General features: G+C 36.5%; 1 protein-coding gene and 1 non-coding gene across 2 annotated transcripts in view; both read left to right on the forward strand.

Annotated features, from left to right (window-relative positions):
* The window catches only part of LOC140172020 (uncharacterized), a 41,370-nt gene that overhangs the window by 17,390 nt on the left and 9,760 nt on the right, over positions 1-14,220 (forward strand). The window contains exons 12-16 of the mRNA XM_072195368.1: positions 684-1,093; positions 1,862-2,192; positions 3,979-4,420; positions 8,185-8,259; positions 10,448-10,548. Of these exons, the coding sequence (XP_072051469.1) occupies positions 684-1,093; positions 1,862-2,192; positions 3,979-4,420; positions 8,185-8,259; positions 10,448-10,548 (1,359 nt within the window). The remainder of the gene's footprint in view (positions 1-683; positions 1,094-1,861; positions 2,193-3,978; positions 4,421-8,184; positions 8,260-10,447; positions 10,549-14,220) is intronic.
* On the forward strand, positions 3,647-3,719 carry Trnaa-cgc (transfer RNA alanine (anticodon CGC)). Its single transcript has one exon. It is a non-coding gene; the product is annotated as a tRNA-Ala (tRNA).

Raw genomic sequence — 14,220 nt, forward strand, 5'->3', positions numbered from 1 at the left:
TACTGCTAAATTATGCTACTATACAGTATGACTGTCAGATGCATTGCTTAGTTGTCCGTTGGGCTGTTCAGTTGAAATCCATACCCCTACTCTAAGACATGCCCGTTATATCCCACACAGGGAGTGTAGATTTCAAATGGTGTCACCCATTAAAACTCATACTACCTTTGTGGAAGATAAAGTTCATGTTTTCCTTAGATGGTGGGGATTTCAACTGGAACAGCCCATTCTTTCCACCCAGAGAGTCATAGTTCCGCTCTCCCAAGTTGAGAAGAAATAAATTCTAGACAGTTCATTGGTTGATTACCATGCAATAATCAGAGATGTAAATCTTCAGGAATTTGCTTTGAGGGAAATACACATTTTCATGAAATGTTAAAGCAGCGTCAGGAAGTTATGTCAGTGCTTGTTTTCATCCCTGAATAATTTTACCATCAGATACTATGGTTTGATAGTGTTTTACCATCCCACCGACATGCTTATACCACACAAGATGTAACCATTCTCCTCACCTTTGTCAGATGCAGTATATGTGTTGTGTACATGCTGGGCAGAGACTGCTCATTAGCGCGATATGCTTGTGCATCCTGGTCTTGTCAATTAAGTTCCAGGTATCTTTGGATAAACTATTAGGAAGCTTGCTTATATTTGAATCTAACAGTTGCCCTCTTATAATCTTTCAGTTATATCTGCTGCACCTCAAGTACCAGCAAGTGCTGCAGGGCTCACCCATGTTGGCGTGGCGTACCCTCATCTACAGCACCAGCAAGGTATTGTCACTGCTGCAGTACAACAACATGTCATCGCTCAACCGCACACACAAATCCTAGCAGCTCATCCACAAGGGGGTTTGGTACGATTACAGACAATCCAGTCCATTCCACAGCCAGTACCACAACCGGTTCCAGCCCCGGTGCAACCTCCACTGGAATTGCAGCAGCAGCAGCAACAACAACAGCAGTTGCAATTGCAGCAACAGCAGCAGCAGCAACAACAGCAGCAGCAGATACAACAGCAAGTTCAGCAGCAGATGCAGCTTCATCAGCAATTGCATCAACAGCAACAACATCCTCAACTTTATGCAGCTCAACAGGTATGTTGAAGAGATGGATATTGATTATTCTTACTTCAGCAAGATTCTTGGGGAGAGAAAATTCAACTAGGTGAATGAAGAGTTTACTCATAGAGAACTGCATCAAAGTCTTGTATATATTTGTTGTTTTTGTCTGGTTGTTTGTTTGACTGCCTGTCCGGGCTGAAGCATAACCACTGTGCAGCTTCAACGCAATAACCAATCAACTTCAAATTTTTTATGGCGAAAGGATATGATGGCCTGATGTACTATGTAGTTTTGTGTAATGTTATTTACATATTTCCGAATATTAATATTTTTACAAAAATGCACATACATTTTTGTGGGACCACCTTAATTATGAATCCCATAATTCTAGTTAAAATATGTATTCTGAAATAAGAATAATTGAAAAATTGTAGAAACAGGGAGTCAGTGTTTGTTATGTAATCCCTCTGTTTATATGACTAAAACTTGAATGACATTAATGAGCGCTTGGTTTGCAAATCTTGCTTTTAGAAGAGGTGTGGTAAGGTCATTTATATTTTGGAGCATGAACTCATAAAACCAAGATTAAGAATATAACCAATCAGGGGTAGCGTTTTAAGGGGTCTTGGGAGTCCAGGACTCTATGATTTAGCAGGTCCCCATGATTTGGTCCCCTTAATTTTGTAGGTCTGTGTAGAATTAGATGCCTGGACCCCTTTATTTGCCAATTTGTAGCCCTGGACTCAGCAGGTCACCGCTAACCCTGTAATCAATGTCCTTTGTTTGTCCTCTTGTTTCTAGGTGATTACATCAGGGACAGGTATCCCAGGCACCTCAGCATCCATAGTGCAACAACAACCACAGCAACAACCAGGCCTATTGCCCCAACACCAACCAGGCTTGCTACCACCCAAAGACCAACAGCCACAGCCACCGCAACAGACCCAGCCACAGAAGAGGCGATTCAGGGAAGAGCTACCAGAGGATAAACCTGAGGAAGGGTTGCTAGGATACCAGGTTGGATATAATGTCATGACCTTTGACCCTGTGGCTGTCCTCCTCGGTTTCATTATAGGTTGTCCGATTCCAAATTGGAAAAACCTTATGACTGAAAGATGTGTGTTGCAAACCTCCTAACCATCCGAGTATATAAAGTAGACTGACCCGGTGTGTGTGTGTGTGTGTGCTAAACAGACATTTCAGATTTCAGGAAATTTGAGAGAATGCGAAAATGTCAACCATTTGATCAAATTCATCAGCATAACATCTTGCTGGAATTAATAAAAATGCACACCCTCTTAAGGTTTTAGATATTACCCCCCAGCAAATCCCAACTTGGATGACATTGCCTGGTGTCCAGAATTGTGACTTTCCAATGTTGGCAGCCATTGTGTTGGATGATTCAGGAAGTTGAAATGTTTTCAACATCATTCATTGTTGTGCTGAAAAATGGCCAGACATTGGGTTGCATGAATAGTCTTGGAAGGATGGACATGTTAATACCAAATCAAACCATACAAACCTGTGAATAACTTTGTTTTGTCTGTATTTTTGAAGGTCAAAGGCCATTTACAATTGATGCCAAGTAACTGATAGCATTTCCCGCAATATAAAAGCACACAACCTACTTGGGACTGATGTCCCTGTAACCATTTTCCCAATCCTTTTTTTCACGCTCAAATTTAAGCATAGATTTCAAGCTTGTCATCTTCTCTAGCTTCCGTGTGGGGGTGTATGTGTGGGGGTGTGCATATATGTGTGCTTGTTGGGTGTACTTGTTGAGTCTACATAGATCTATCTGCTTACCACTTCTGTACAAATTAATTAACATTTTGTGTTTCCAAAATTTCCTCCTAGGCTATTGCAGATAAAAATATTAGCATGTCTATTGTTTTTATGCATCTTAGGATCCAAACATTTTACCTGCTTGTTTGTTTTTATGTTTGTTTGCTCATATATTTGTCAGTCTACCTTCTCTGTTGCATACCATCCTTTTTGTTTTGATAATTATTTACTGATTTTCATTCATAAATAACTTTTAAAACTTTTCCTAAAGGTTACTAAATAGCGCCGTACCATATCGAAGCAAAACGTTTATGAGGTAATGAACGGCTGAGCTGTTCATGTCACTATTCGCCATCGGTACTCTCCAAGTAGCCATGTATACACTGCATAGATGATAGTGTCTCAAAATTATTTACATGCCACCATTTTGCATCCCACTACCAGTTTCATACGCAGCAATTGTTTCAACCAAATATAGTAGGATTACTCAAACTGATGGCAGCTTTGTGAAGGTTGTTACAGGGACTGCTCGAGTGATACGAAAAACCAGTTTAAATAGTTTCAGCATGCACGCTTTTCATTTTTTTGTTACAGTTAACTAATTAATGACTTTGGTATATTTTCAGCAAGTTGACTTTTGCCCTGAAATAATTTTGCTTCTGTTAAAAAAAAATCAAAAAATCTGAAGTTGCTCTTTTGCAACATTGATCAGTATTTTCAAGAATGATATTATAAGACAAGGGAGGAGGGCAATGCTGACCAGTGCCCAAGTAAAGATATTGGGATCACTGTCCATCATAGGGCTGGATAGCTCAGATGGTAGAGCACTGGTCTCGCAAACCAAAGGCTACCGGTTCAAATCCTGCTTTAGCCAAATTTTCTTTGCTACCTTTCTTCAAAATGACAAGTCAATGGTTCCAATCATTTTGATACATGTTGGTGATACAGAGTCCACCTTCCCTCTTCAAATGTCACAAATAATCAAGAAAATAATTGCTGGTGTGAGCAAGATTAAGATTGATACATAACAGAAGCAAAGTTATTTATCTGATTTACATCGGCATTGTCTAACACTTATCTCTTCCTCCCCTATCCCATTTAGCATGGCCCTCCCACTTGACTAATCTCAGTAGGTGCTCCATCCAGCTTAGTCAGCAACACAGTACAGCAACAGCAAGGGATGCCACCTCCGCAGCAACAGCAGGCTCCACACCAAGGACAAGGACCTCCACACCAAGGCCAGCCTCCGCCACATCACCAAGGCCAGCCTCCACCACATCAGGGTCAGCCTCCACCTCATCAGGGCCAGCCTCCGCCTCATCAGGGCCAGCCTCCGCCTCATCAAGGCCAGCCTCCGCCTCATCAAGGCCAGCCTCCACCTCATCAAGGCCAGCCTCCGCCTCATCAGGGGCAACCTCCGCCACACCAGGGACAACCTCCTCCGCACCAGGGACAACCTCCTCCGCACCAAGGACAACCTCCTCCGCACCAGGGACAACCTCCTCCGCATCAGGGACAACCTCCGCAGCAGCCACCAACATCAATGGCAGGGGCACCAGATATTGATGATAGAAGGTTAGTTGTTATTTTTGTGTCTCAGATAATGTTTTTGTGCTGTTTTGCTAATGTAACATAAACAAACACTTAGCTGCAAGGTTTTTTTAAGTAATTAGCTTGTAGCAGAATTTGTAAAGGCACATGTTTTGAGCCTTTTGAATCATTTAAAGTTGGGTCTACACCCTGATTGACATCCTCATACCCCACTTTTTCTCATCAAAATTAAGTTTCACCTTGGGAGACGGATAATATTTGTTTCATATTGCAAGAATGTCTCTGCCATGGGCTTCCATATGGTACAAAATATACCATATGGGCAATTCCATGTTAAAATGACATTTTTTCAAAAATATGAACTTTTCAATTGGCAATGATTGATGATATATTTTGATTATACACCCTTTAAAGTTAACAAAAAAGAAATTTTCAAATGAATATCAGCTGCAGTATTTTTTTTTCATTGATTTGAAGGGTTTAATGTATTTTCTTACATTTTGTTAATAGCAGACAGTCAAAAGTAATTAATTTTTTTTCTCATTAATATATTGAACAAAAACAATTCTTTTTTTGTGATAGTGTTGTTTGATACATTATTTGTCAAAATTAAAATTAAAAAATTAGGAAGCTTTGTTGGTAATGGTCAGGATGGCACGGCAAGTTGTATAATGTTAAGCATGTAACGCGAGTCACAAAAAGAACAACTTTTTAATGCAGTAAAAAATCTAAAGGGTTATAAATGTTCCCTTTCATTTTCCTCATGGTTTGGGTCATAACTCATAATTATTTCATAAGGTTTTTGGTTTGCTACAATTGTACCACCAGAGACAGACTATTCAAAATGGTAACGCGAGTCACAATGTAACGCGAGTCACAATATTGTAACGCGAGTCACACATATTTATACAGCTCTCTACAGTAGGGCTAGAAAATAATCCATAAATAATCACTAAAACTTCTCCCTCCCAATTTTACCCTCCCCAGGACTCATAATTATTGTACATCACTTAACAAATTGCAGGACTGGAAACCGTTTTTATCCCCATCTGTGAATTCAAATTCACAATTTGACTTTCCATTATAAACACCCATTATAAACACCCACTATCACCATTCCACCCCAGTTTCTCCAATTAACACCACAACAGAAGAACATGTTTAAAGTTGAATTCCACAATATAAATTAAATAGAGCATGTTTAGAGCTTTCAAATTGGGCTGTGTTATCAAATAGTGAGTGTAACAGTCATGTAACGTAACGCGAGTCACGCACTAAGTTGGCCATTTTAAAATTACCAAACTCAAATGTACTTAATGTTTGCTTCTGTAGTATAGCTGCAGTAAAAGGTAATTACCTAGTGGTATCAACTTTTGTGTGCAGCTTCTTGTTTGAGGAGAAATATTGAAAAAGTAAAAGCTCATGGAAGGGGTAATGTTAGTAACAAAAGTCACAACCACATTTTTGCCAATAAATGTTACATCGTTACATAGAGTTATTCACAAATTACAAGTTTACGTGATTTGATACATGTAAAGAGAAGATAAATAAATCAAGTCTGAGGAATGTGTTCCGCATTGATCAGCGACGGCCTTTTATATTTTGCTCCTAGGGGCTCTGCAATAAGCAGACCTCCCCTCTCAGCCTGCCATAAATTGCTTGATCCTCTTCTCGGCCTGCCAAAAAATCCTTACCCCTCTTTGCACATATGGAAAATTTTTAGGAACCCATTTTGCAAACCTTAAATGGTCTATATCAGTTTTGCATATACATCAGGCACAAAAAGAAACTCATCAGTTATAGTCACCCTTGCTGTTCAACAACTTGATAATTTTGCATTATTCTGAAATATACATTTTGTTAGTTGGATTTTGCTTTCTCGTTTGACATCCTGTTCATGAAAATCAAGCAAGAATTGACCAAGATATGTGCCTCCAAATCCCCAAAATCGAAAGTTGCAATTTTAACGATTCAATTGTGCCTGTTAAACTGTGTGCTTTATTGATCGGCCCGTGGTGCTTGTGTACAACACAACGATGCATCCCATTGAAAATCGTTGAAATTGCAACTTTTAATTTTGGGGTTTGAGAGTTTGGAGGCGCATGTCGTGGTCAATTCTTGTTCAATTTTTACGCACAGGGTGTCAAGTGAAAAAGCAAAGTCCAATTAACAAAATGTATATTTCAGAATAATCCAAAATGATCAGGTTGTTGAACAGCAAGGATGACTATAACTGACAAGTTTCTTTTTGTGCCTGGTGTATATGAATGTTTCCATACAGTTTTTCAATGCATTTTATGTAATAAATGTATATGAAAATTGTATTCTTATTCAAATTGCCAGTTTTTTTAAATTTCCACCATTAGCCCCCATTACCACCACCCCACCCCACCACACCACCACCCCACCCCAGAGGAGAGGGTCCTTTTTAATGCTGAATTACAGTATTTTTATAGTGCTAAAGTAAAACTGACCACAATGGAAATGAAATTGAGCGTGTTTACAGCTTTCAAAGTGGGACCATTTAATCAAAATAGTGAGCGTAACGCGAGTCACGTAACGCGAGTCACACACCAATTTAGCTAAAGTTGGCCATTTTAAAAATACCAATCTCAAATATACTTGGTGTTTGTTTCTGTAATACAGCTGAGATATAAGGTAATTACTTAGTGGTATAAACTTTTGTCTGCAGCTGTTTGTTTGAGGAGAAATATTGAACAAGTAAAAGCCTAATTTTGAAGGTGTAATTTTTCGTAACGCGAGTCACAATCACATTTTTGGCTAATAAATGTTCATCTAGTTATTTACAAAATTAAAGTTTATGTGATTTGATACGTTGGGTCAGTAAGTACATGTGGAGAGAAGATGAATAAACCAACTCCTTGTTCAATTGTATTTATATGACATTGAATGTGCTGATTTTATCAAAAATGTAACGCGAGTAACATGGAATTGCCCATATGAGGAAATGAAACTGGCGCAACCTTTACTGTTAAAACAATAAACATTCAGCACAATCATGACCTTACAGCCAAAGTAAGGGATGATGACCATAATGACTTCAAGGATGTTTTCTTTAATTTGAGATATCAGTGACGGCAAATGATACAGCAATAAATGGATGGAAGGTACAAATTGAAAAATTGGAACCCAATTGGTTTGTCCACATCATGCATATCATGAGTTTTCCGTCAACACTGGGTCAATGTATACCGTAGCAAGCCCCATTATCTGCAGCACAATAACGAATAAGGTTATTGTCATACGCATAAGGCAAAAAAAAAAAAAGGTTTGTATCAAAGCTTGCGCGCGCGTTTGTAAAATCCCACGATTTGACAAAAAACAAATGCGGAATTTTTTTTATTTCAAAAAAAAAAAAAATTTATAGTTTTTTCCAGAAAAAATCGGCGAAAATCAGACTTTTTTCTCAAAATACCATGAAAAAAAGTCGGGAATAAAAAAATATTTAAAAAATCGCATTTCGCATTTGTTTTAAATTTCTCGTGAGCTTTGAGACAACCTTTTTTTTTTTGGCCTAAGCTAATAGAGTGCAACTTTTCAATCTGTACTTTCTATCAGTTTTAGTTTTATAACTTTGGTATTTATGCATCATTTGCCTTCACTGATATCTCAAATTATAGAAAACATTCTTGCGGTCAAGATGGTCTTATTGATTTTCGAAATTGACCTTCACATTGGCTATGTACATAAACTGCTATATTGCAAGTTTCAGAAATTATGAAATGAGGGAGTTACAATTTTATTCCTCGTTTTACAATCCATGGCAGGTTCTTATCTCGCTCAGATATTGAAGGTATTGCTGCGAAGAATCTGACACTTGAGAACTTCAGAAATCGAAAAATGTATGTTGAATTTGTCAAATATTTTGTAAATTTTGTCACCAGTTACTGCTTGTAATACCAGTTTTGTTTCTACTTTTTATGGACAATTTGGTGTTATTTTTTAAAATTAAAAACACTGGTGGCATTTTGATTTTTCTCGATTTGTGGCAAAATTGACACAAATAATTTCTGTACTTTTTTTTTTATTACTTCTCTAACATAGCTGCAATATTGGTGTTTGAAACTAACAACTTCTGGGAATTAGTGTCACTCTCAAAAATACTTTCGCACCTAAAAATTCTAGAAATATACTTGCACATCACAGTTTGTGAAAGAAATTGTTTTCATGTTTAAATTGGCAGTGTCTCTCAACTTTGCTGTACACACAACATTGTGTTGATAGTTCTGCACTGATACCATTCTGTTTATTATTTGTATACACACAAATAACATTTCTTTATTGCTTTAATTCAAAAGAATTTTGAAATGCATATATTTGTTTGATACGGAAGATACGCACCTTGTTGTTGTTAAATGGCACTTTTATTTCATTTTCAATTTTTTTGCATTGTTTTAGGTACATTCCAACTTCCCTTATCCAAGCCTCTGTATATGGATCTTTCTGTTTTCCAGCAAATGTGATCTTCATTGGAGCACAATAATGATGTTTTTATATCTTGACACTTTACTTTCATGCTTTGAATATATGTTGCATACATACCATCTTTCAGTATAATTTGTCCCAATTTTAGCACTTCAGTGAAGTTATTATTCACTTATCTGGATTTATCCAGTCAATGCTTGATAGTAGCCGGGTAAAAGAGGTTGGACTGGATTGTAAAATAATGCACAGGTGGCATGACATGTAATAGGGCCTATGGGTTGCAATGAGAATCTTTTTAAAGCAATAATATGCGATTTACATAAAGAATAGATTCCTATTTAAAAATGTTAGTTTTCACTGATTACATTTTCCCCTTTTTTGAGCCAAACAAATGAGCAAAAACTGTTACATTCTAGCATCTATAATACGTGCATAAGGTCGCTGATTGTATTATTGAGCGGAACTTCACGCAACTAGGATGTTTAGATAAGACATAAGACTAATAGCAAATGTGCACACAGTTTATACGTCACTGATTCAATGATACACATGAGCTCACATGCACAAGACGTGTTAGCCACTACTCGATCGGTGAACTCAGAATAAAACCAGAGAATTTTAATATAAGAACTTAAATTTTACTGTAATTAAAGCACTTCAGGCTTGGTCTTTCACATGGTATTTTAGTACACTATTGGGCATTACAATCATGCAAAAAGTAGAAATTCAAGAAAAATTGAGGGCATCGCTGTGGAGCAAATTACATATTATGGCTTTAATCTAACTTAACTTTTGATAAAATCAGGTGTGCAGGAAACAATGTGATTGCATGCAGCTTATAGCATCTGTCTAACACACCAATAATATCACTTCAATATTGCCTTTGTAGTTAACAATTGGGTGGTTGTGAATGAATCTTTTATTTATAGGCTAATAAATGCGTATCACCTGTTGGACGATTGAACTCAATAATGCACACACACTGAGATGCGTTCTTGCGGGGCTCATGCATTGGATGCATTTATTAACCTATACACGACAAAGAATTTCTGCTAGTTTTTAAAACAAACAAACTACTAAAAATGTCAGAAAATTTGACCAATATCAATTCACCCACCTTTAAAGAAACATGAACCAATCCTGCAAGACATGAATGCACAGTGCGTAGAATGTGAAACTGTGCAATTATGTAATATTTCTGCACACCAGATATTTTTCTAACAGATTTTCTGATTGGCTATATGATTCTAAGAGTGTATAAAAGTATATTAACAACCTGAAAACCTTTATATTAACAACCTGAAAACCTTTTGCCAAAAAACCATAAATGATTTCACAGACGAGCACAACTCTGTCAACAGACTTGTCAAGTATGTGATGCATCCTTCCTAGCTACATGAACAGTGCTACACACTAGCTAGTTCAAAAAAGGCCTCTTGGGCAACTACTTAGTCCAAAACCAGAATTATGGACTTCCTGTCCTGCTGTGTTTTTTTTATCTTGTTTTGAGGATAAAAATAAATCTTGACCAAAAACGATATATTGTGGTTGAAAATGACCTAGATATGCCTAACAGTAATCATGTGTTTTCTTCTTGCATTGCAGATTAATGCCACCACCACCCCTGCCAGGACCTCCGATGGGTCCTCTCCCAGCTGGAGGTGACCGAGACAAACAACTCATGCCTCCACCATCCATGCCGCCAGGTAAGTCGGATAAACTGCATGAAACATCTTCCACTAACTTACGCAAATTTTGTATTTTTTTAGGTTGGTTCCAGCAAGAGGTATGTTGATAGTATGAGGGGATGTGATCAGCAGAACTTCAGGAAATTCAATTTTGGGGGGATTGGAAGAAAAGTGAACAAATTAATTTTGAAATGGATGGGGTGGGTGTTTTCTTTTGTTTTTCCTTTCTTTTATATATATCTTGCATATTTAGTCAACCAATCGAAGGACAAAGTAGGCAGAAAGTGTATGCAAGGATTTAAGTGGAACGGAACGTGAAGCAACACTCAAACAAAGATACCAAGAGCAAAAAATTGACAATGTGGCACAGACAGCATTGTAGCACTATTTTCCCCTGTACATCTAATTTGAACTATTTGTATTTTTCAGAGATTTTGTCATAAGTTACTAAATTTGTTATATTTTAAAAGCACAAGTTATTTATTTTTATTTATTTATTTATTTTTATATTTATTTATTTTTATTTTGTAGCTGAAGATTATTGATTTTATCAAAGAATATTGTGTGTGCAGTGTCAATTTTCTTTGTGCGTGTATGGATGTAGGGCTGTGTGAATGTGGGGTATGTAATGTGTCATTGCAATTGTGTGAGGGGTGTGTACGTACGTGTAGGGGTGTGTATCTGAATTGCTTATGTGTGTTGTATTTATTTTTCATCATGAGTTTTTTTCAAAGTATGCTTGATGGCTTTTTCCAATATGTGAAAAAAATAATACAATCAGTTTCTGGTAATAAAAAATTTGATTTAAATAGTAGTAGTAGGGCACCAGTATGTTAGTGCAAAACTTAAAATTACTGAAAAAGGGTACATATTATGAACTTATTAAATTCTAGCTGAAAATCCTGAGATATTTGGGAATATAGACCTTAGACCTTTTTCCTGTGACATTTAATCAATATTGATTCTGAAGAAACAACACGTACGAACCACACATTCATGCCTTAGACCTAAGGCCAAATAAAAAAATAAACATGTTTCACGTCCCCTCCCGCTTCCTTTTTTGAGGTTTCCTCAAATATATTTTTATTCTTTGAAATTCAGTTATAACTTTTCAAAAAATATGTCTAGGAAGTTGGGATGCATTCTATAGACTTGTTAAGATACAAGAAACACTTTAGGAAGGTTTTGTGATCATTAGAGGGGATGTAACTCTCAAAACAACAAATAAAAAAGGGCCTCCTCCTTTTCCAGGCATTATAGTATGTACGCTAAAACAGCTCTAAGTATGGGTATTTACACCAATTTTGCGATAAAAATAGAAAATAAAAAGCCCCTCTTCCTCCTTTTTTTGAAAACCCGGACGTGAAACATGTTTTATTTTTTACTTGGCCTAATCTCATCAGACCTAATCTAGTACTGACAGTACAACCTAATGTGATGCTTTGTTTTGTTGTGATCATGTTTACTTTTTCACACGCTGCCCACTTTGTGCAGGGCACAGCACATCACAAAACACTGATTGTGTATTTTGTGGTTGGGCACAGAGGACCTTAATGTGGAACCCAATATTGATTAATTGGTCATGTGCGGGATAAAGGTGTACAACCTTTGCTTAATAACATCACCAAATTATTTGACATTAAAAACTTTTTGATTTGAACATTTAAATACAAGACTTGATTCCGCCAATATAAAATAACAAGGCGGCAAGTGGTGCTTCTCTCTAACTTAGTCATGATGACAAGTGTAAATTTAGTAGGTTGTACGACATGGTTTTGCTAGTATTTGAAATATAAAAGGCAGCCTCTTGTCAACCGTATTATATCAAAGTACCCTTTTTCAGTTCATCTAAAGATAGTTCATCAGTGCAAGGTTATCTTAAACTGAAGATTTTAATATAAGGAAAGTTTATGATAGGCATTTGTTTCATTCTTAGAGCAAATTGTATATGTGACCATCCACCACAAACCCAGTGTAAAGTCGCCAGTGCTTATTCAGAGATATGGACCACTAAGGGAACAACCCAAAAGTTTGATGAAGCCCTGTAAACGAAAGTCCTTTCATTAGAAGTAAGTATCAAATAAAGAAAATTCCAACCCGTATTCATTGGGCACAGGACCGTTGCTATGGTCGATAGGGTTGTGGAGGGGTGCGGCATTGCTAGAATATTGATCACGTTTAAGAAACAATAATTCTATTTTATTTTGAAATATTTTTCTTCATAAAAAATTAGGACTTGCTGGATTTTTACAAGTATATATTAATTCCTTCTAAAAAGATCAACTTTGATCGATGTTTTAACTACTTCTTTACAAACGTAATCTGACTTTTTGACCCCCCTCCCTACCTTCATCAAACTTTTGGGTTGTTCCCTAAGTATTACAGAAAATAACAAAATTTTCAGAGCAAAACAATTTTTAAGCACCTATATTTCCCAAGCAGTTATAACAAGTAATTTCTTTTATCAGATACTCAAAATTGCGACTTTACTACACTGGATTCGTTGTGGATGGTCACATATAAGGAACACCATCCGTAATCCTGTAGGGAATCTTAATTCCAAATTCATCAGAAAGTGTTACTTCATGGGTCACAAATTTGCAAGTTGTGTGGCATTAGGGCCCAGAAGCATGTATACATGTAGATTTGCAGCTTAACCTTGATAAAAATTTTCAGAAAAAATGACAAATACTTGTGAAACAAAAAGCCACAATGGGCTATTCCAGTTGAAATCCACACTACCCCTGTGGAAGATTTTGGAAATATCTTCCACTGGGGGAGTATGTTTTTCAAATGTAATTGGTCGGGGTTAATCATTATGAAACCCATACTCCCCCAGTATTATGGCTTTACTATATCTTCCACAACTGGAGTGAGTATTTCAAATGGAAGTTACCCAATTGTCTATTCCATTCAAAACTCATACTCCATCTGTGGAAGACTTTAGCTAAATCTTCCACAGGGGTAGTGTGGAATTTAATTGGTATAGCCCAATGTTGTTTTGATATGGTATTGGTCTTACTGTTAAATTTCCTAAACCTAAAAAGAAGTTTAAGATAGCCTGCACCAGAACTACTTGATTGCTTGTTGTTATCATTGGTTTTTGAATTTTTTAATTTTTATTTTGAAAATTTGTTCTCTCTGATTTTGAAATTAAAACCAAGCATAGGTTTTTTATCAGATATTTTTTACTTCAGTAAATCTTTTCGAAATGTTCAATAAACCAATTGTATTCACTGAATAGAGCATTATATATTGACGGAGGGCATAAGTGACATGCTCCAATCCACTCAGGCCAGTGTCAGAAATGTTTAATTTGAGATGAGATATATTAATAGGCAAGAAACTATCAAATGGCTGTAGAAACATAAGAAAACAGTAATTTCTAAATTATTCTACTTAAGGGTGGTCTTAACCCTGGAATTATGGAAACTTTCGGGCTTCATAACTGCTTAATTATATAAAAGTATACATTTTTAGAATGGAAATGACTTGATGAATTCATCTGTGAGATCAATTTGGGCCAAAATGCTCATTTTGGAGAAAATCCAAAAAAACAGGTTTTTGGCCCAAATTTTTTCGTCTAACGTAACAAAAAATTGTTTGGCCAAAAAATTTTTTTTATTAATTTTAAAACTAGATAAAAATATCTAGGGACCGTTTTTTATTTTTTGAATTTTGACCAACTTT

This window comes from Amphiura filiformis, chromosome 15 (genome assembly GCF_039555335.1).
Source record: "Amphiura filiformis chromosome 15, Afil_fr2py, whole genome shotgun sequence".
NCBI lineage: Eukaryota > Metazoa > Echinodermata > Ophiuroidea > Amphilepidida > Amphiuridae > Amphiura > Amphiura filiformis.